At 37.8% G+C, this 22,177-nt stretch overlaps 1 protein-coding gene across 1 annotated transcript; it reads left to right on the top strand.

The window, feature by feature from the left end:
- The first annotated feature begins 1,087 nt into the window (after positions 1-1,087).
- On the top strand, positions 1,088-1,989 carry LOC113345199 (glutamate receptor 2.7-like). Its single transcript, XM_026589010.1, has 2 exons — positions 1,088-1,396; positions 1,588-1,989. The coding sequence occupies exons 1-2, from the start codon at positions 1,088-1,090 to the stop codon at positions 1,987-1,989; spliced, it is 711 nt and encodes a 236-aa protein (XP_026444795.1).
- The last annotated feature ends 20,188 nt before the right edge of the window (positions 1,990-22,177 follow it).

The following is a 22,177-nucleotide window of genomic DNA, read 5'->3' as shown; positions in this document are numbered from 1 at the left end:
TAACAAAAATATGTTACTAGTAAATTAGGTAACTACTTTACTATACTAGTAGTATACTAGTAGTAATATGTAGTACTAATATTAATATGTAGTATACTAGTAACTAGTTTACTAGTAGTACTACGTATGTTACTACATAAAAATATGTAGTACTAATATTAATATGTAGTATACTAGTAGTTAATATGTAGTACTAATATTAATATGTAGCTTACTAAACTAGTATACTAGTAGTAACTAGTTTACTAGTAATAATATGTAGTACTAATATTAATATGTAGTATCAATATATAACTTAACAGTATTGATATGTAATATAATATATATTGATACTACATATTGATACTACATATTAATATGTAGTATCAATACATAACATTTATTATATGTAGTACATAACATATTGATACCACATATTGATATGTAGTGTCAATATGTCGATACTACATATTGATATGTAGTATCAATACGTAACATAACAGTATTTATTGATATGTAGTGTCAATATGTAGATATTGATATGTAGTATCAATACCTAACATAATAGTATTTACATGTAGTAACATATGTTAATGTTACTAGTAACATATGTAGTAACATATACTACTAGTATGTAGTAACATACTAGTATAGTAGTAGTATACTAGTTACTACTAGTATACTAGTAGTACTAGTAACATATACTAGTACTAGTACATGTAGTATCAATACGTAACATATACTAATACTAGTATTATTAGTACTATACTAGTAACAAATGTAGTATGTAGTAATATATGTAGTAACATATGTAGTATTATATGTTAGGGTTAGTAGAGTAATTTTACTCTTTTCAAAATAAATTTGGACTAGCGAGTAAATATGTTTTCCCGCTGGACTAGCCATCAACCCGGGCCTGGTTTAGTGGACTAAACAACAAAGTTTCCTTTACATTTTTGTAGAGACTATTGAACGTTCTTTCTTAAACTTTCTTTCACCTTTTGTGGCAGAAGAAAAGGTGCTAAGCAGTCCAGGTAGATTTTTAATGATTTTATGGCTTTTTTATGTATTCATTCTAAGTACAAGTTACACGGCGAGTTATTCAGCTATGTTGTTGGCTAATAGATTTCAACCAACCTTCACTGATGTTAGCCATCTCATCAAGAATAGGTACAATGTTGGATACAAGAACGGTTCATTCATTGAGGGAATGCTAAAGCAAATGGGTTTTGATGAGTCTAATCTGAAGGTGTGTCACGCGCCAGAAGGATTGGATGAAGCTTTCTCAAAACAGAGACAAGACGGAGGTATTTTGGCTGCATTTGATGAGCTTCCTTACATTGAACTCCTACTCGCACAATATTGTGATAAGTACACCAAGGTTGGAGATATCTACCCGACTGGTGGATTTGGTTTTGTAAGTATTCTCGCAATCTCTCTCTATACATAGTCTCGCACTCTATAATTTCTGATTAGTTTCGAACTCAGATCATTATGTTATCATCCAAAAATTTTACTTGTACTACAATGACATAACCAAGTCAAAATACTATGAATACAATATGTTATTATTGTATTAATGTTTATTATATACGTATTCCTTTGCAGGTGTTCCCAAAAGGTTCTCCTTTGGGACTTGAAATTTCAAGGACAATCCTAAGTGTAAGAGAGGGTAAAGAGAAAATGAAAAGGATTCGAAATGCTTGGTTCGGGATTAAACGAAGTTGTTCGGACCATAATTCCTTGGGATCTTCATATGGTCTTACTCTTTATAGTTTTCGATACCTTTTTGTCTTTGTTGGAGTTATTTCACTGATTCCATTACTTGCATACTTGCTAAGTTTTCTACATAAAAACAAAACAATCTTGACCTCTCCAAATACTTCAATTATTCGAAAAGTTATAAAGTTGGTGGGAAAATTCAACGGGGAGGATGAAAACCGCTTGAGATACTATGAGTACCATGCTGGAATCGGTAATAAAGAACGGAGGGAAGTGCCCCCGCCCTAGTGACCTTAAACCCATGTCATTAGATTTGCAATTGAGGATAGTCTTTGTTTTTCTTGTTAGTTTGTATCTAACTATTTGGATGGTAAAATATTTCTACCTCAAACACGAATCTGATGGTGATTAGTCGATGATCGAACCGCTACCTTTCTCTCCACGTGAACAGTGAATGGAGGTACCTGCAAAAAATCCTCCGATGCTTAAGTTAGCTAGAGTTTTTCACAAGGGTTTGTGTAGAGAAGATTGCATACCTTTTAGGGTTGTGAACCCCTGTTTTTATATGTTTCCCATTAGGGTATTACTCTAATGAAACGTTTTTATTTTCCCTGCATGCTTCCTGGCATAAATTATATTTATTTTTCCACGCATGCCTCTTGGCATTAATTTGTCATGCATGCCTCCTGGATTATTCCGGAATATTCCCTGTCTAGATATTTCCAGAAGCTTCCTCCAGGGTTATGGAATTATCCAAAAAAGATGGGTACAAGAGGCAAAACCCAAAAAATAGATGAAATGGGCTTAAGCCCACGCAGTGAGGCGGAAAAATCCAAAAGAACAACTGGTTTGGGCGGATACATCCTATCCTAATGAATCAGCTGGCTTATGACTCGGATCGGCTCGTTTCCAACTTGGCTCGGCTCGGCTAGCTGGGGCGCAATTCCTACAGTTTAAATGATCAGGGTGTAAACGTCCGAGGTGCACGAAATTATCATACATGGCGAAGCATTGGAGAGTTATTACTATGGCCGGACGGAGGTGGCCGGACGAAGGTGGCCGCCGACAACCTATTGCTGCAACCGTTGCAGGAGAAGGTAATTGTGACGTTGTCAAATGACGTCATGATGATGCAGTTAACGGTCCAGTTAACGACGTCATGACGGAATTATAAGAGGCTTTCCGGATTGGTTAGTTTGCTGACGGCATCATGACCTGCTAACAGCGTTATGACGTGCTTCTGACGACATCATACAGTGGATTGCTGACTGTATTCTCTACTGATGTGGCATTCAACCCGCTGACGTGCCAATGGTAATATTTTCGCTGACGTGGCACATTGATGTGGCATTTTACCGCTGATATGGCAAGCTGATGTGGCATTTTACTGGCGACGTCGTAAGCTGACGTGTCATCTTACTGATGACATAGCATGCTTACGTGGCACCTTACTGCTGACGTGGCAGTGGTGATGGGGATCCTCACTTGCTTGATTTGAACCTATGTAAATGGGCTTCTATGTAAGGTGTTTGTGAAGCCTTGTTAGCCATACTTGGTTAATAAGAGGAGCATATTAAGCCCAAATAAGCCAATTTCTAGTGTAAAATATTAGGGTACAAACACTAACATCTGAAACACATGAATGTTTGTTGTTAGTTTTTTCCTGTGTCCAAGTCCAACTGTCTTATTGTGGACATCTACGGTAACTTGATTTAACGTTAACTCTCTTGATTTAGTAAGAATAGTTATGAGTTTAAAAAATATACTATTAAATAGGTTCAAGTTAGTGAGTCGACTATATGATCCATCAAGTGATCTGATGGTTTTCAAACTTCCTCCCGTATGGGAGGTTAGAGATCGAACCCCTTTAATAAGGACCACTATTCTATCTTAAAAAAAAAGGACAACAACAACTACGACTTGTACTCTTGTCAACTCACTTTTTGCTCTCCCTCTAATAATTCATTTTTTATATATCAAAATGATGTTAAGGGAATAATTTGTGGGTGCACTGTACGACAAATGCCTGACTTAGTCACAGTAACTGTAGAAAATCTGATATCAAAGACTTCATGAAAGAACACAAAACTAACTCGCAAATAATTCTCTTAATTGATGTAATTCGACTCATGTCTCAACAACCTATTTATATGTTTAACAAACTTGAATCTCAAGCAATAAACACTTTCCTAACTTAATCAAACTCTAACAAAATATTCTTCTAGAATATTCTCGCGTAAACAGACTCTAAAATCAGTAATACTTGCATCTCAAGTTTACTTCTAAATACCATACTATCGTGTTAACCAAACTAGTTGATCAGCGCACCGTGTCAACAACTCTTGTTGACCCACTCAAACTCTGTCAACTCTCATAGTTGATCCCTGTCAATTGTATCAACAATACTTGTTGATCCTTAGTGTAATCTTCATATTATCTTAGTTTAACCTTAAACATCCTCCCTTAAACCAAGATACTATTTACCAATCATTCCTAGCTTTCCACGCAAGTAAATTAAAGTGTTAGACTTCAAAGACTTGGTGAAAATATCATCCACTTACTCTTGACTTTCACAAAACTCCACAACTATCTCCTTGTGTTGATGGTGGTTTTTAGTTCAGGGGTAAAATTGTAAAACCTCACATTTAATGTGCCGTCACTCTGCAAAGAAACAGAGTCATGTAAAGTGATGAGTGTTACACCTATCCATTGGCGTATTTATTGAGCAACTCAATATGTTCACATGAAATTTATCCAGACTAATACATGTAAGCAACAATCCACCATGGATTAGTAGGTGCAAAGTCCTACCCAAAATCAGAAAGCAAAGAATAAAGGAGCCGCGGAGAAGGAGCAACAATGAGAGGAAGTATGGCCATGCCATAGGCCAACCGGCGCCACTTGGACACGCCCCATGCTACCCAACCGTCCCTTACTCCTTTGTCGACCAATCAGATCGCTTTAAACCTGCCACACTCCCATGAGTTGTGGCTGGGCCCATACTTGCAGGCCCTATTCCCCATCGACCAATCAGGTCGCATTAAACCTACCACGCACACCAGAAGTATAGCCACACTCGTTCTTGGCCGGCCCACTCTTTTTATTTACCAATCAGGTTGCTCTAAACCTGCCAAAATATTAAAAGAGGTGGAATTGCGTCAAGTGGTCACCATGCCAAATTGGCTTCCCAAAGATTGTACAAACAACTGGGAACGTTTGGTAAACAATTTGAGTATGGTCTACATGCCAAAAGTTTCGTATGGATGTCTAGCATAACATACTAAAAATTAAAATCATTCGGAGTAACGAGCTAAAAGATACAGCATAAAAGGCGAGCTAGGTCATGGATGAAAACTGACATAATCCCTCCTGAATTCTTCCTGAGTTTCACTGTCGGGCTATTTTCACCTTCTAAACGAGCTCAAAACCTAAATATTCCAGCAATGGGAGACAGGAAATTATTTTCTGATCATAATGGATGGGCGGACCGTCAAAATCCGAGTTCGTACGATAATTCTACAACGATTTTAGTGAGGGTCCCACATCTGAATTTTCTGATTACGAAATTTCATGAGTTAACACAAATTTATGTGAATCATCTCAGCCATCCAAATTGTCTAGCCAACTTAAATGGTTTATATTTAATTTGATCCAATCATCTCGGCCATCCACAGCCACATGTCGCATGCCTTATGCGCTAATTAGGGTTTCGGCATGCCAAACCCTAATTTAGGCAAAGTTGATACGCCAACCAAGCCAAAACAATGGTCCACAGGGCATTGGGATTTATGTGGCCACTGAAACTGATGTTGCCACACCACATTTGAGTCTAACACCAATGTTCCAAAATTTAGTGGCCATGGCTACGCCAGGCGCTACTTGCACCATCATGCCGCTGGCATGCACAAACTATGCCAGCCATTCCATCGTGCCACTGGCATGCACGAACTATGCCAGCCATGCCACAGTACCACTGGCATGCGCTAAAGGCGTGCCGCGGTACCATTATCAGGCGCCAACAGAAGGGAGCCATAATCAACGGCTACCCTTCCTCATGAGATGCAATCTCATCCATCCAAGTTCTCCACCGAACTGACAGACTTGTGGCAAGTTTTAGGCGACCAGACGCTTAAATATAGTGGCCACGGCTACGCCAAGCGCCACTTACACCACCGTTCCACTGGCATGCACGAGCTACGCCAGTCATGCCGCAGTGCCATTGGAATACACAAAAAACGCCAATGTGCCATTACCAGGCGCCAACAAAAGATAGCCATAATCAATGACTACCCTTCCACATGAGATGTGTTAGAGCACTGCTCGGTCAAACTCGAATGCGTTGCTATCTCAAGCATGTTTGTCAATGTTAGTGATCAAAACTATAAGTCTTGATTTCTAGTCTATTATAGCTAAGTCTCGGACTAGGATAGTAAGTGTAGTTGAGCTCAAGGACTTCATGGCGATTTATAATACAAGTGGAAGAAGTACTCAAGTAACCTGTGGAACTTCTCGACAAAAAGGTATGTGAAGACTTGAACTTATCTGTCACTCAAAAGTCTATATATTCTATCTCCTACTTCTTGATACAAAAGTCGTATGCTATATATATAGAATTAGATTATACACATTTGGTATTTCGATCCGAGTATACCTTGCCTATCTATATCTCTAAATATGTGTTGGTAAGAATTTCGCTTCGACCATGTTTTTATTTACCTAGTGATGCAAGTCATTTATGTTTCGATCATCTTGAAAATTGCTTTGACGAGAAATAGTGTAACAACTATATAACGTCCTCTAAGAATGTTTCAATGATTGGAATGAGAGTTTAGATTACATAACCATAGTGGACATAAGTATGTTGTGGAAACATATATGTGCATAAGTCCCATGCTGTAAACCGGATAGTATCCAAGTCCGCGAACTGCCGAAGTTCTCAAACCCGAGAATTTCTGCTGAGTTATTAAACTATGTTGCGTGAGCCAAGTCCGTGAACCCAGTCCGCGAACCAGCGAAGCTCTCGAACCCGAGAATTTCTGCTGGAGTTTGAAAACTCTTTCCAGTACTTCAAGTCCGCGAACCTAGTCTGCGAACTTGTATAGGTTATATATCTAAAGATGATTTCTGAACTTAACTCATAAATACTAAGGAATGCTTTTGCAAACCGTGGATATAAAGTTCATGAACCGATTCATGTGAATCGAATCATCTTTGCTTCAATTGTGTCTTGTGTAGTACATGAGATTTCCTTGCAATTGAACAACTCTCTAACTAGTTCATGTGAGTTTGAACTAGTTATGGTGAAGAAGAAAGTGGTTCGTATGAAATGCTCAAATGGCTAGCCTTTTGGTTGACTATTATTGAACCAACAATGTACACGTTTGGGTACGGTTTACGAACCTAGAAGCGTGCAGTTCATTTGTGTATGACAAGCTAATATTTCGATCTAACGGTTGAGATATTAGCTTGAATCTAAATCAGGATTTCATCTAACGGTGGATAGCGTTTGCTTTGTGAGCAAGGCGAAACCCTGATTTGAAAGACTATATAAGGTGACATCTAGCAACTCTACAAACTAATCCCCACACGTCTGTGTGTTACTAGTTTGTAAGCTAGAGTCGATTCTCCTTTAACCTTTGATTTTCTTCTTCTAAAACCAGGTCAAAGACTCAAAGACTTCATTGGGATTGTGAAGCCAGACCGATACTACTTTTATCGTAGTTGTGTGATCTGATCTTGCATCTTCTATCGTACGAGTACAATCAGATTGATTGGCTTGATATCGTGAGATTTTTCCAATAGTAAAGATATACAAAGTAATCACAAACATCTTCGTCTCATTGTTTGTGATTCCACGATGCCTTGTTTCGCTACCATACAATTAAGATTGTTGTGAGGTGATTGATTAATATAGGCTGTTCTTCGGGAATATAAGACCGGATTATCAATTGGTTTCTGTTCACCTTGATTATATATCAAAAGACGAAACAAAAAATTTAGGGTTTTTCTGTGGGAGACAGATTTATCCTTTGATAGACTTTTCTGTGTGAGACAGATTTGTTTATTGTTAAAGCCTGCGATTTTGGGTCGTAGAAACTCTTAGTTGTGGGTGAGATCATCTAAGGGAATCAAGTGCGTAGTATCCTGCTGGGATCAGAGTTGTAGGGGTGCAACTGTACCTTGGATCAGTGGGAGACTGATTGGGGTTTAACTACAGTCCAGTCCGAAGTTAGCTTGGAGTAGGCTAGTGTCTGTAGCGTCTTAATACAGTGTGTATTCAATCTGGACTAGGTCCCGGGGGTTTTCTGCATTTGCGGTTTCCTCGTTAACAAAACTTCTGGTGTCTGTGTTATTTCTTTTCCGCATTATATTTGTTATATAATAGAAATAATACAGGTTGTGCATTAGATCAATCAATTGTATAATCCGACCTAACGGTTGTTGATTGATATTGATTGATCCTTGTATATTGGTCTTTGGTACCATCCAAGTCTATCTCTCTTTAATCGAGACTCGCAGTTTGCTTGAGTAAGATTAGATCGAGAGATTGAGATATAAAATCTTTGATATATCTTTTTATTGATTGAGTCTGACTGTCTAGTTGATTCTCATAAAAAGTATATTCGAGTTTTTCCATACAGATTGCTCAGCGAAATATTGGGTGGTATTGTTAGACCCCCGCCTTTTCAATTGGTATCAGAGCAGGCAAACACCGTAAACCTAATAAGTTTGTGTTTGTTCGTTCCTTATAAATTTCCCTATGGAAATTTCTTTGGAAAACTTGCTCTTGGCATCTGTAACGCACGGCAGAATTCCGTAAAGATTGTTCAAAAATTACTATGGTCAAAACCTCTGATAGTCTTACTTCATCTAAAAGGGAAGTTTTAGATGATAAGGATCAATCAGAAGGAATAAATAAAAAGAAGGAAGGATTGAGAAAACGCTCAATACGCTCAAGGATATGGAACCTCACTAGATTAACTCTTGATCTCTATGAGGAATACTATCGCAATGAATCGATTGATAAAGATTTGTTCCAAGCGTTCGAAGGAGTTTTTAATTTCTTAGAAAAACTTAAATCGGTTAAGTCTAAGAATCTTTCCGAAAATGGTTCTGTAAGTGTTAATACTCTGCAACCCAGAAAATGGAGGCATCCTTCTGCTAGCCAGAACAAACAAAGGATAGAAAGCTCTAACTTCCATGACTATCATCATTATTTTGATTATATACAACAGGGACTGTTCACACATATCAACAAGAAATGTCGCATGAGAAGTCCTCTGCACATTCTGCCTCTTGGTAACAAGCTGGCAATTCCCCATTTGTATATATCTTGGAATGGGGCAAGAAATGGTTTGTGTTGTGTAGAGGTTTGTTATTCGTTTTAGCTTTCCATTCACATCCGTTGTCATTCACTTGTTTTTTTACGGATTGCATATCCTTTGTGCAAATGGCTAAGGAAATCCTATCCTTCTTATGGATTGCGGTTCATAAACGGGACCAAGCCCATGTGTGGTCCTTTTAAAGAAGAAGTTCGCGCACCCTAGTCTTCTTCCTTACCCGTTTGCGTACGTGAACCTAGGGTTTTGTGTTTTGCCTCCATTAAAGATTCTTTGAAGTAGTTGAAAGAAAAGGTGTTCAATTCTCTTTCCAAGTAAGTAATATCCTCTTGTTCCTTTCAATTTCCTAGATCTATGATGTATTCTAAGGGCACAAAAAGGAGTTCCAAAAGGTCAAAATCCTCTAGTTTGAATCCATCTTGTGATCAAAACTCTCTTATAATTAGGTTTGTGGATGATTCCTGTGCTAGAGTGTTTGTTAGAATTGCTTCAAAAGTTTTCATTCTAGAAAAGAGGTTGGATTTCTCTAGTGAACATGAAGAGGATTTGGTATGTTTTTCAAAATTCAAGCTTGGAAATATCTTTGATGGTCTTGGTCAAGGATTTGATTCTCTTACAAGGATTTTCTATGCCAATATACATGATGTTGATTACAACAAGATGGAATTCAAATCCATGATTGGTAGAGAAAGGTTCCTTGTTGATAGAGAATTAAATTATAGGATTACCAAAATCCTGTTGGGAAATGTGCATCTCCCTAGACCATGTGATGAACGTCCATCTTGTGATGATATCTTGGTTGGGATGTGTGGAAAGAAGGTGGTTTGGAGTCAAGGAAAGTTTCCTACTAATTATCTTAGTATTGCCTTGATGGCTTTTGGAAAACTTGGTATTCCCAATCTTTGTCCCTCCACAATTGAAAATTCTTGGTGGAGTCGCGAACTTGCGGAATTAGTTTACTTTCTTGATTCGGGTATTCCAAGTCTCGATATTTGTGGGTTCATCATCTTTCAAATGATCTCAATGACTTCACCCGTCAAAATGTTGGGTTACCCTTGCTTTGTTAGTCGTATTTTCCATGATCGTGGGTGTGATTCTATTGGCAACTCTCTTGGGGTCCCCAAACCGGTTCGTCCGTGCACTTTTAGGCGTGTAAGGGAAAATGCTTACAAGCGATAAATAATTGCTTCTCTTGATTTTAGTGACCCTACCACCGTGAGCCTTCTTCGAAAAATCCATAAAGGTGTGTGTAAGGTTTATGTAAGAGTAAAGTGTATACAAGAACAATTATCCTTGGTTGCAGCGAAGTTTCCCGAGCTCAAGGAAGATTTGAACGCAATTCAAGCATCTTAAAGAATATCTGATGAGGAAAAAGATGAGTAATTCGTGTTCTTTTGTTGCCTAGTATGCCTTCTTTTTGGCTTAGTTGGAAGAATAACTAGTGCTTTTAATAGCGATGATTGTGACTACACATAGCTATTATTTTTCATCTTCTTGTATTATTTTTTAGGTTTTTTGGTTTAAAATTCTAAAAATATTTGGAGGATGATGGTTTGCAATATTTAATCTTTGGTTTGTTATATTGCAATGCTTATGGGATTTGTGTGTTTACGTCCTTGAACTATGTTGTCCCATATTTTGTCAAAAGTAAAGTCGTTCATGATCGGTATTCATGTAATGATTTAAGGGTGAATAGACTTTTGACAATCACAAAAGTTAAGCCTATATTGTCAATTCTTTGATGGAAGATACGTTAAATCTTTTGTGAACAAGGATAAAGTCTATTATTGTTACGCAAATAATGATTGAAAATATAATTGATCCTTGTATATTTCACAGTATTGATCTTCTTTGATTCATATCCTATGAAATACTGTGAGGCCCCGTAATATGTCTTATGTTGAGCACGATACGACTAAGTTGATTATTTTTTTTAGCTTGGTTGGTTGTTCCGTAAGGTATGTTATGTTGAGCATTTGTAAACTAAATTAATCATCTCGTTTGGTTATTTAGTTATTTTCTCCGTAAGTTCTTTTATGTCGAGCAAAACAAATGACAATTAAATTGATTACTCTCGTGATTAGTTTAGTTGTTTGTATTCCAATTAGATTAATTACGAGATCTCTTGTAATTAGTCTAGTTGAGCATTCATATATTCCATAAGATTTTTCTTGTGTCGAGTATATGAACGGCTATCCTAATCATTTTCCAATGGTTTTGGTAGTCATATGTTCCGTAAGTTTACTTATGTTGAGCATAAATAATTAAGTTGATCACCTTGTGTGTTTAATTTGATTGCGTATTCCAATTAGATTAATCATGGGTTTACTTGTGATTAATTTGATTGAGTTTTTTGGATATAGAAAATCACTTATCATGGTTTTTGGTGTCCAATAAAAAATCCTTCTTTTATCTCAAAATTAAGGTCGCTCTTGTTGTTCCCTTGGGAATGACATCAAATGGGGGAGAGTTCTTTTGAAATTGTGCTTAATGGTCATATCTTGAGGGGTGTGCGGCTGTATAATTTTAGAGGGGTTATCTTTTATCTTTAAACTCCTTGATGAATGCTATTAGCTTCGGCTATATGATTGCATCTAAATTAAGATGATGTGCGTCTTTTCTTTTAGTCATGAAATATCTCTTGTGGAAATTTCATTATGATCCCGTTCTTGTACCTTTTCCAATTTTATTGACAAAAAGGGGGAGAATTAATATGTAGTTCACACTACAAATACATATGGTTTTCGGATCATTGTGTAAGGGGGAGTGTTTTCCATGATCGAGATGGAGTATTGACTAAGGGGGAGTGATACATATCACCATAGTATTATTTTTGAAGTTGTGATACAATTGGACTTTGACACTGTGTAGTAATACTATGACACTGTATAACAATGATCGAGAATCTCGAGTTTTTTCATTGTTATAGCTATGGATCTTCAATAACGGTGATGCTAAACTTACAACCTTTGGGATCATTGGAGTACTTGGAAGGACGAATATTTCAAGGAATGTTGAAGATTAGACTTATGGCATAGGAGCTACTAAAGTTTCATTATCTTTTTTGTATTCCATATGTATTGATAGTTTTATCAGTAAAATTGACAAAGAGGGAGATTGTTAGAGCACTGCTCGGTCAAACTCGCATGCGTTGCTATCTCAAGGATGTTTGTCAATGTTAGTGATCAAAACTATAAGTCTTGATTTCTAGTCTATTATAGATAAGTCTCGGACTAGGATAGTAAGTGTAGTTGAGCTCAAGGACTTCATGGAGATTCATCATATAAGTGGAAGAACTACTCAAGGAACCGGTGGAACTTCTCGACAAAAAGGTATGTGAAGACTTGAACTTATCTGTCACTCAAAAGTCTATCTATTCTATCTCCTACTTCTTGAGACAAAAGTCGTATGCTATATATATAGACTTAGATTATACACATTTGGTATTTCGAGCCGAGTATACCTCGCCTATCTATATCTCGAAATATGTGTTGGTAAGCGTTTCGCTTCGACCATGTTTTTATGTACCTAGTGACGCAAATCATGTATGTTTCGATCATCTTGAAAAGTGCTTTGACGAGAAATAGTGTAACAACTATATAACGTCCTCTAAGAATGTTTCAATGATTGGAATGAGAGTTTAGATTACATAACCATAGTGGACATAAGTATATTTTGGAAACACATATGTGCATAAGTCCCATGCTGGAAATCGTCTAGTAGCCAAGTCCGCAAACTTCCGAAGTTCTCAAACCCGAGAATTTATGTTGATTCATCAAACTATGTTGCGTGAGCCAAGTCCGCGAACCTAGTCCGTGAACCAGCGAAGCTCTCGAACCCTAGATTTTCTGCTGGAGTTTGAAAACTCTTTCCAGTACTTCAAGTCCGCGAACCTAGTCTGCGAACTTGTATAGGTTATATATCTAAAGATGATTTCTGAACTTAACTCATAAATACTAAGGAATGTTTTTTATAAACGTGCCTATAAAGTACATGAACCGATTCATGTGAATCGAATCATCTTTGCTTCAATTATGTCTTGTGTAGTACATGAGATTTCCTTGCAATTGAACAACTCTCTAACTAGTTCATGTGAGTCATTTGAACTAGTTATGGTGAAGAAGAAAATGGTTGGTATGAAATGCTCAAATGGCTAACCTTTTGGTTGACTATTATTGAACCAACAATGCACACGTTTGGGTGCGGTTTACAAACTTAGAAGCATGCAGTTCATTTTTGTATGACAAGCTAAGATTTCGATCTAACGGTTCAGATATATTAGCTTGAATCTAAATCAGGTTTTCATCTAACGGTGGATAGCGTTTTCTTTGTGAGCAAGGTGATAGACACATTTTTGTGTCTAATTTGTCCTCAATGTCCGTATTGTTGGAACTCTATTTTTGTACTAATATTGTGTTTTTATGTATTTTTAGGAAATAAACATTTTTGGAAAATTCGGCTAGAAAAGTTGATTTTGGCACCCGGAGGACAAGTGTTATTCGGACTCTCACTTTTGGATACGGGGTAACCTAATTACTAAGGGGACACCACTGTTTGCTAAGGGGACACCTTCTTCACGATTTGAAAAAATAAAATTGGCGGGAAAATTGGTTTATCAACTGGCAGAATTTCAATCGACAAAATGAAGGTGTTGTGGTGCGATTCAATGGCTCAAACTTGGTAGGAAGATGTGATATAGCTTAAGGAACACAGTATGGGTGTCAGAATCGATCAATTTAGGCTGGAATTCTCGGTTCGATTCACCAAACTCAAAACAGAGCAACACACACTGAACACGAGCTCAAGTGTGTTTCTGCTGTGTATGGAGTGATGTGGAGGTGCGGGAAAGCTTCCGAGGCATGAAGAAACTAATTTGGAGCGTTTTGGGAGCGAGTTAACGTGTGGAAATTCTATAAATGGTAAGTATTCTCATTTTTGGGTAGCAAAGAATAATCGAATTAAAGAGAAAATATACGCAATCAATGGTCGGATTTCTTGCTCCAAAACACTATAAATACAAGTATCGGTCATTGGGAAGAGGGGTCTTATTTACCGCAAAACCAAAACTACAATCAAAATGGCGCCGCTGCCGGGGACTTGTATATAGATTTATTTTTATTTTTTTAGGTTTATTTTTTTTATTATTTGTTCCTTTTTACTTTGTCTTTTTTTCTTTGATTTACAGGTTCAAAGTGGAGCACTAAGGACTTGGAGAGGAAAAAGCTTAAAGCGAAAAGCGAAAAGAGAAGAAAAAAGGACAATTTTAGGATTTAATTTTTTTAGAGTGTGTAAGGAAAACTGTAATTTTTATTTATTTATTTTGGACTTTGGACTTTAAACAATTGGACTTTATTTCTTTTTTTAACCCTACGGAAGGGTATTATTAAACAAAAAAAAAATTATATAAACTGTGTGCAGGGAAGGACGACGATTACTATATCGTCTCGGCCCCTCGGGTTCGTACATGACATAGGAGTCGTGGCCCGAGTCGACTTGAACGGTTCATCCCCCGTCTGGTACGGAAGGTAAGTCCATCGAAACACTCGCGAATCTCCTGTCAGAGGGTTTACTGTATTCCTTAAGGTGATTCATTGATTGAGGACGAATTTGGACTGTTTTTAAATTCCTAGTAAAGGTCAAGGCCTGGCCAATACAAGATAAGGGTTCGGATTTCATCACCGCTCCCTTCTTTTCCGCCTTAGGAAAACGAAACCTAACGCGAACCCAAGCTTAAAACTTGACTAGAACGAGACCGATAGGGTAACGCGCTTATTAGGAAAAAATTTCGAAGGATATTGGTTACTTTCTTAAGCACACCTTGAAGTTCATAATGGTTTCTGTGAGTTGAATGCGTGACTGCACCGCCTTGTGATAGCGGTGAGGCCTTGGGTATCAAAGCTCCACTGAGCTTCCCTCGCCTCAATTCAACTTACTTTGACTCGGATTGATTCCAGAGGGGTTTGCTTAAATTATAACGAATTCCCCTTCGAGAGATAGAAGCAAGTATAGAAACAATCTAAGTGGAGCCATCATGCTTGTTGTTTGCTAGATTTTATAGGTTTGATTTGGTCGAGTCAGCCTTGTTTGTGGTTGTGTAGAATTCCCTTGCAATTAAGAATGTCGAACTGGTATGATAGAAGCCAATACAATGAGTATCGAACTGAATTTGAATATGGACATCATCAGTTTTTTGACCATGGTGGGAATAGTAGTTGGGAACGCCAACCTTTTCAAGGTTATGGTTCATACCATAGTGAGCCCAATTACTATCCACACACGAATTGGTCTTACGAGCAAGAAAATCAGGAATATTATAGTACTAGTCATGCGTTTTTGGAAAATTACTTAAAAACTAGTCCTGATTATGACATTTCTAAACCTGTTCAATCTCTAGAAGAAACCTACCAACAAATTCGAAGGGAGTATGAACGTGCAGTTATTTCAAGAGAAGAGAGTACACAACGGTCTAAGATATTCAATGAGACTTGTGAACGTATAAGTGTTACGCTCAGTGAAATTCAAGCACGTTTAGAGGCAGAAAATGAACAGTTAGCTAATGTTGCTCAAAATAATCTAAATTTCCAAAATAGTGTTTCCAATTCTACCCTTGATATCAATAGTGAATATTTGCCCAATCTAGAGAACGAGGTTAGAATAAAAGACACTACTTATTTAGATAAGGTTCAATCATCTTTGTACTATTATGATGATGAGGATAGTAGTAATGAAGAATCTGAAATATGTAGGCATAGTGATCAGGAATCTATTAATCCAATTGAGCTTTATAATGATTATATTATTTCTAGTTCAAATCCAAATAATTTTTATGATTATTCACCTATTCAAAAGGACGAGGATTTGATTAGGGATACCACTGTTTTAGACGATGTAGTTTTTCCTTTTGATTACGAAGCCGATAGTGGTTTAGAGGAACGGGTTCATTTCGAAAATACTGTTTTAGAGTCTAGCGACTTAGAAACAATAGTCTTGGAAGAAGAAGATAGACCCGTAGAGATGAGTAAAGATGCACTACCTGATAATAACTTAGAAGAATCTCTTGAATATTTTAAGGACTCTGAAGATACGGAAATTCAAGAAATAATTAGAGGTCTATCTAGAGACACTGAAAACTCTAAGTTTGGGGGTGATTATCACTTCCCTAGTGCCTTACCTTTAACTCTCAGAAAGTCCCCACACTTAGGACTTGATATCTGTGCCTCGACCATTTTACAAGATTACCTTCATACTCGTTTTCCCGAGCCTAATGATGTCCATGAAGGAGTTCAGTCGTTAGAAACCCATCCTCTGGTTGATGTGGTTTGCCCAGGCTATGATCCCCAGATTGACTTTGTTTTCCCACCAAATAGTTTTCTTCCAACTGTGGGAACGTTTATATTCCAAATGTGTCGAATATTAAGTTGTGAGACTAAACCTAAATGCTTTAGGAAATTAGGACCGACACATTTGCTTAAGAATGACCACTATTCTCATTTTGGTCAATTATGTAAGTCAAATATTATTAACTTAGAGGATCCTCAATTATTTAGGTTATTATTGTGCGCTTCTAAGATCATATTTGAGTTTTTCCAGACTCTAGGACCTAATAATTTGGATCCAACCTATGAAGAAACGCAGCCAATGAAAATATTCTATTTAGACCCTTTCATAGAACCTGAACCTGAACCACAATTAGCAATAGTTATCAGGAAACTAGGTAAGGGCATGCTAGTGTTGTTCATTTCGTTGGTTCACTGCAGTTTCCTTTTGTCAGCTCTTTTTGGTTTTAAAGACCCACAGTTATTCCGTCTACTGTTATACGGTTCGAGTTGACTAAACCTTTCCTACGTCTGGCTGAAGACTTTAAACTTAGCACTTCTTGGGAGGTAACCCAATCTCATGCAACACGGTAATATCCTTCCTTAACTCTTTTTGCTTCAAATGGTAACATTTTCTCCTTGTTCATGCTTTTAGTTTCATCTTTAGAACATTGAGGACAATGTTAGATTTAAGTTTGGGGGTATGGTAGAAACTTTTTAGTTGCAATAAATAAACTCCGGAGCCTAGAAATTTATGCGTATTTAGGATGGCACTAACCAATCTAAGTGGATGGAAGCATTTTGGTTGTAGTAGTTGAGGAACCAATCTGAATAGATGGAAACATCTAAAGAGTCTATTCATAAAAGCACAGAGCTCAGGTGTTAGAAATAACATGATATTTGCACCATATCTCGTTGAGTCCTTTTCACTTCTATTTTTATTTTGTTTTTAAACTATGTACTCTAAGTGATTAGGTGGGGCCCACGATTCAAGTTGTTACCAATGCTAGGGTGAATTAGAGTGATTGAGATACCATGAAAAAAAATAAAATAAAATAAAATATTGAGACCAGACCATTTGACCAAAAGGAATAAATTCAATAAAGTCGACCTCTGGTACCCTTTTATATGCCAGTTGTGTTGACCTAGAGTTAGGTTATCGACCACTGGTTCCCTTGTATATGCCAGTGTGTTGATATTAGTCAGACTAGTATCTCAATCCATTAGGATAGGTTCATTTTGGCGGAGGCCTTCAGACAGATATGGGAAACGCCGTTCACTTAGTAAACATCAAAACCATCTATGTTTTTCTATATCCATATCTTAATCTTTCCATGTGATTAGTTTGAATCCGAATATGATGTCCATAGTGCAACTATCTGAGTAGAGCTCTGTCACTTATATATGAATTTTAGTATGCTTGAGTGCAAACTCGTGTACATCAATTGGAATTTCGCACCAGGGTACTTCCTCTTGTAGTCAATAAGTATGCCAACCAAGGAGATTCTTTAGTGCCTTCCAAGGTTCTGCGTAGATAGCTAAGGTCTGGAGTAAAGGTTTTGTGGGTACACCTCTGGTAAACCCTCCGGAGACAACACTCCGCCACTAGGGCCACCTAGGGGTTCAAATGATTTTCCTTTCTAGAATAAATTTGCTCGAGGACTAGCAAATAATAAGTTTAGGGGTATTTGATAGACACATTTTTGTGTCTAATTTGTCCGCAATGTCCGTATTGTTGGAACTTTATTTTTGTACTAATATTGTGTTTTTATGTATTTTTAGGAAATAAACATTTTTGGAAAATTCGGCTCGAAAATTTGATTTTGGCACCCGGAGGACAAGTGTTATTCGGACTCTCGCTTTTGGATAAGGGATAACCTAATTACTAAGGGGACACCACTGTTTGCTAAGGGGACACCTTCTTCACGATTTGGAAAAATAAAATTGGCGGGAAAATTGGTTCATCAACTGACAGAATTTCAATCGACAAAATGAAGGTGTTGTGGTGCGATTCAATGGCTTAAACTTGGTAGGAAGATGTGATATAGCTTAAGGAACACAGTATGGGTGTCAGAATCGATCAATTTAGGCTGGAATTCTCGGTTCGATTCACCAAACTCAAAACAGAGCAACACACACTGAACACGATCTCAAGTGTGTTTCTGTGTGCATGGAGTGATGTAGAGGTGCGGGAAAGCTTCTAAGGCATGAAGAAACTAATTTGGAGCGTTTTGGGAGCGAGTTAACGTGTGGAAATTCTATAAATGGTAAGTATTCTCATTTTTGGGCAGCAAAGAATAATCGAATTAAAGAGAAAATATACGCAATCAATGGTCGTATTTCTTGCTCCAAAACACTATAAATACAAGTATCGGTCATTGGGAAGAGGGGTCGAGAGTTTGGGGAAGGCTAGGAAGCAAAGAGAAGCGAAAGAAAATCACACAGTGCAAGTTTCTGCTGCTGCTGGCGAGAGGAAGAAGATGAAGAACTGACGCTACAGAAGCGTCGTTCTTCAACAGTTCCCGCAGCAGTTCTATTGTGTCGCTGTTTACAACGCTGTGTATGTATCGTTCTTTCCTACACTTAAGTTTATGCAGCGCAACAGTTAACAACGCAATTGTAACGCTTATAACTGTTGCAAAATCTCTGTTTAGCATTTTCTCATCATTTTATCAACTTGTTGGGCTATAAAATTGTATTTTGAGAGCATGATTAATATGAGAGGCTAAACCCCAACACTGGGATGATGGAGGAAGCCGTACTTTATGCATATAAAAATTATATTAAATTCTTTTATGACTTCTTGCACTTTTATTAAATGTTTTATGATTTTTCTTAATTGATTGTCATTTCTTTTGATGGTTTATGCTTGGTCTTAGTACTTTTGATATGCCATGCTTTCGATTTACAGTTAATCTTCTAAAAATCTACCTTGGCAAGAATGAGAGTCCTTTTATTTGAACTATAACTGTTTGGAAAAAAAATAATAATTATATGAATAATTATGGTGGAATCCTGAATCCTAGTAACTCTTGATCCTGTGACAATTTTGTATATATTTATGTTTTAAAAATCTATTCAAGTCCGAGCAACGAATTCTTATTTACCGCGAAACCAAAACTACAATCACAAGGCGAAACCCTGATTTGAATCTCCTTTAACCTTTGATTTTCTTATTCTAAAACCAGGTTAATGACTTAAAGACTTCATTGGGATTGTGAATCCAGACCGATATTACTTTTATCGTAGTTGTGTGATCTGATCTTGCATCTTCTATCGTATGAGTACAATAAGATTGATTGGCTTGAGATCGTGAGAGTTCTTCGATAGGCAAGATATAAAAGTAATCACAAACATCTTCATCTCATTGTTTGTGATTCCACGACGTCTTGTTTCGCTACCATACGATTAACATTGTTGTGAGGTGATTGATTAATCTAGGATGTTCTTCGGTTATATAAGACCGGATTATCAATTGGTTTCTGTTCACCTTGATTATATATCAAAAGACGAAACAAAAATTTTAGGGTTTTTCTGTGGGAGACAGATTTATCCTTTGATAGACTTTTCTGTGTGAGACAGATTTGTTTATTGTTAAAGCCTGCGATTTTGGGTCGTAGCAACTCTTAGTTGTGGGTGAGATCAGCTAAGGGAATCAAGTGCGCAGTATCCTGCTGGGATCAGATGCGTAGGGGTGTAACTGTACCTTGGATCAATGAGAGACTGATTGGGGTTCAACTACAGTCCAGTACGAAGTTAGATTGGAGTAGGCTAGTATGTGTAGCGGTTTAATACAGTGTGTATTCAATCTGAACTAGGTCCCGAGGTTTTTCTGCATTTGCGGTTTCCTCGTTAACAAAACTTATGGTGTATGTGTTATTTATTTTCCGCATTATATTTGTTATATAATAGAAATAATACAGGTTGTGCGTTAGATCAATCAATTGGATAGTCCGACCTAACGGTTGTTGATTTATATTGATTGATCCTTGGATATTGGTCTTTGGTACCATCCAAGTCTATCTCTCTTTAACCGAGACTCGCAGTTTGCTTGAGTAAGATTAGATCGAGAGATTGAGATATAAACCCTTTGATATATCTTTTTATTGATTGAGTATTATTGTCTAGTTGATTCTCATAAAAAGTATATTCGAGTTTGTCCATACAGATTGCTAAGCGAAATATTGGGTGGTGTTGTTAGACCCACGCTTTTTCAAGATGCAATCTCAGCCATCCAATTCGCCACAGAACTGACGAACTTGTGGCAAGTTTTAGGTGACTAGCCAAGACGATCCTAATAGCATCACATGCTATTTTCCTGCGGCAAGACTCTTGATTTTGGCTTGCCACACGTAGCAAAGTGCTACATGTTTTCCACGAAAACACTCGAGACATCAAACATGTCACAAACTGGGGGATACTCATCAGGGTATTGGTCTGGCGGTTTACAACGTGCGGCGTGCAATACGCACGTTACAGGAAAGTGTCATGAAGCGGGACGGTTAGTGATGGAAAGAAATAATGGTGTAAACGGATCCACTTTCTTCATCATGGAAGCATATTTTCTAACGGTTACACGTTACTCCACTCTTCCATCATTCAATCGTTTCCACTTCCTACGAGACCAGGGTAAGTTTTTTTATGACTTGTATAAATAGGTTCACCTATTTCTACCAAAGGACAAGTTTTTGGTCGGCAACAACATAGTATCCATAAATCATCAAGAACTGATAGCTTTTCACTCTGCAAGCAAGTTCCACTTTCTGATACAAGTCATAAAACAAACCACATCTTCAAAATTAACCATTTTGGTCTCAACACTCTCTTCGCTTCCCTCCCTAAGACCAACCCTTCTCCTTCACTCTGTGACCGAACCAAGCCTGGAACGGCCATTTCTCGGTTTAGGACAGGATTGTACAGATTGATCTCTCGAATCAAAGGTACTTTCGTGCAGTGCATTGTTTAGGGTTTAGATTCGTTTCTCATCCACACACCCAAATTTACCAAAACCAGCAGAAACAGTTTTCACCCACAAACAATTGGCGACCGCAGTGGGAGTTTAATCTCTCGGTTGCAATACTAATTTCCAATTTCATTTTTCTATCTCAATTTCAAGATGGAAGATCTCAGGTGCGGGTCAGCAACAAACCCTGATGCCACCGGTGCTAAAAACGCCCTTGATATCAACGTTCCTTCCAGTGACATCAATGTACCACCTGTCAGCATGACAACACCCGCGACGCCGCAGACTCTACCACCAACACCAGCGACGTAGGAAACTTTACCTCAGGCGTTACACCTCCGATCAACATAGCCATAGCCATAGCCGCTGCCACCACCCCCATTGTTTCTTTAAGTGTGACGCTCCCAGTCGTCACCAGAGTTTTTGTCACTCCACCATCAGGACGAGAGACCGGAGGAGCCAGAGGAAGGCAACCCCCTATTACCATTGCTCATTTAATGGAAATACAAGAAGTTTTTTCTAAGGCTCAGACGGACATGGATACAAATCAAAAGGAGCGAAACAATGAACATCTGAATGATTAGTCAAGGGATTCAGAATTTGGGCGTTAGATTGTCATAAACCAAATGTGACCGAACATCAATTGGTGGAGTTGTGCATTAATGCTTTTTGGGGACTCTGTTCACAAAACCATGTAATCTATGATGGAGCATGTGTGTGAGATTTTTTTATTTCTCCAAGGTGCAGCGCCGACATATATTTTCAAGCTCTCATCCGTGTTGCGTTGGTGCTTCGAACTTTGCCCCAGGAGCCGCTTCAAATTTTCGCTCCAGATGCCGCTCCGCTTCAATGTTTTG

This window comes from Papaver somniferum, unplaced genomic scaffold (genome assembly GCF_003573695.1).
Source record: "Papaver somniferum cultivar HN1 unplaced genomic scaffold, ASM357369v1 unplaced-scaffold_81, whole genome shotgun sequence".
Lineage (NCBI taxonomy): Eukaryota > Viridiplantae > Streptophyta > Magnoliopsida > Ranunculales > Papaveraceae > Papaver > Papaver somniferum.
This window is presented reverse-complemented; position numbering and strand designations above follow the sequence as displayed.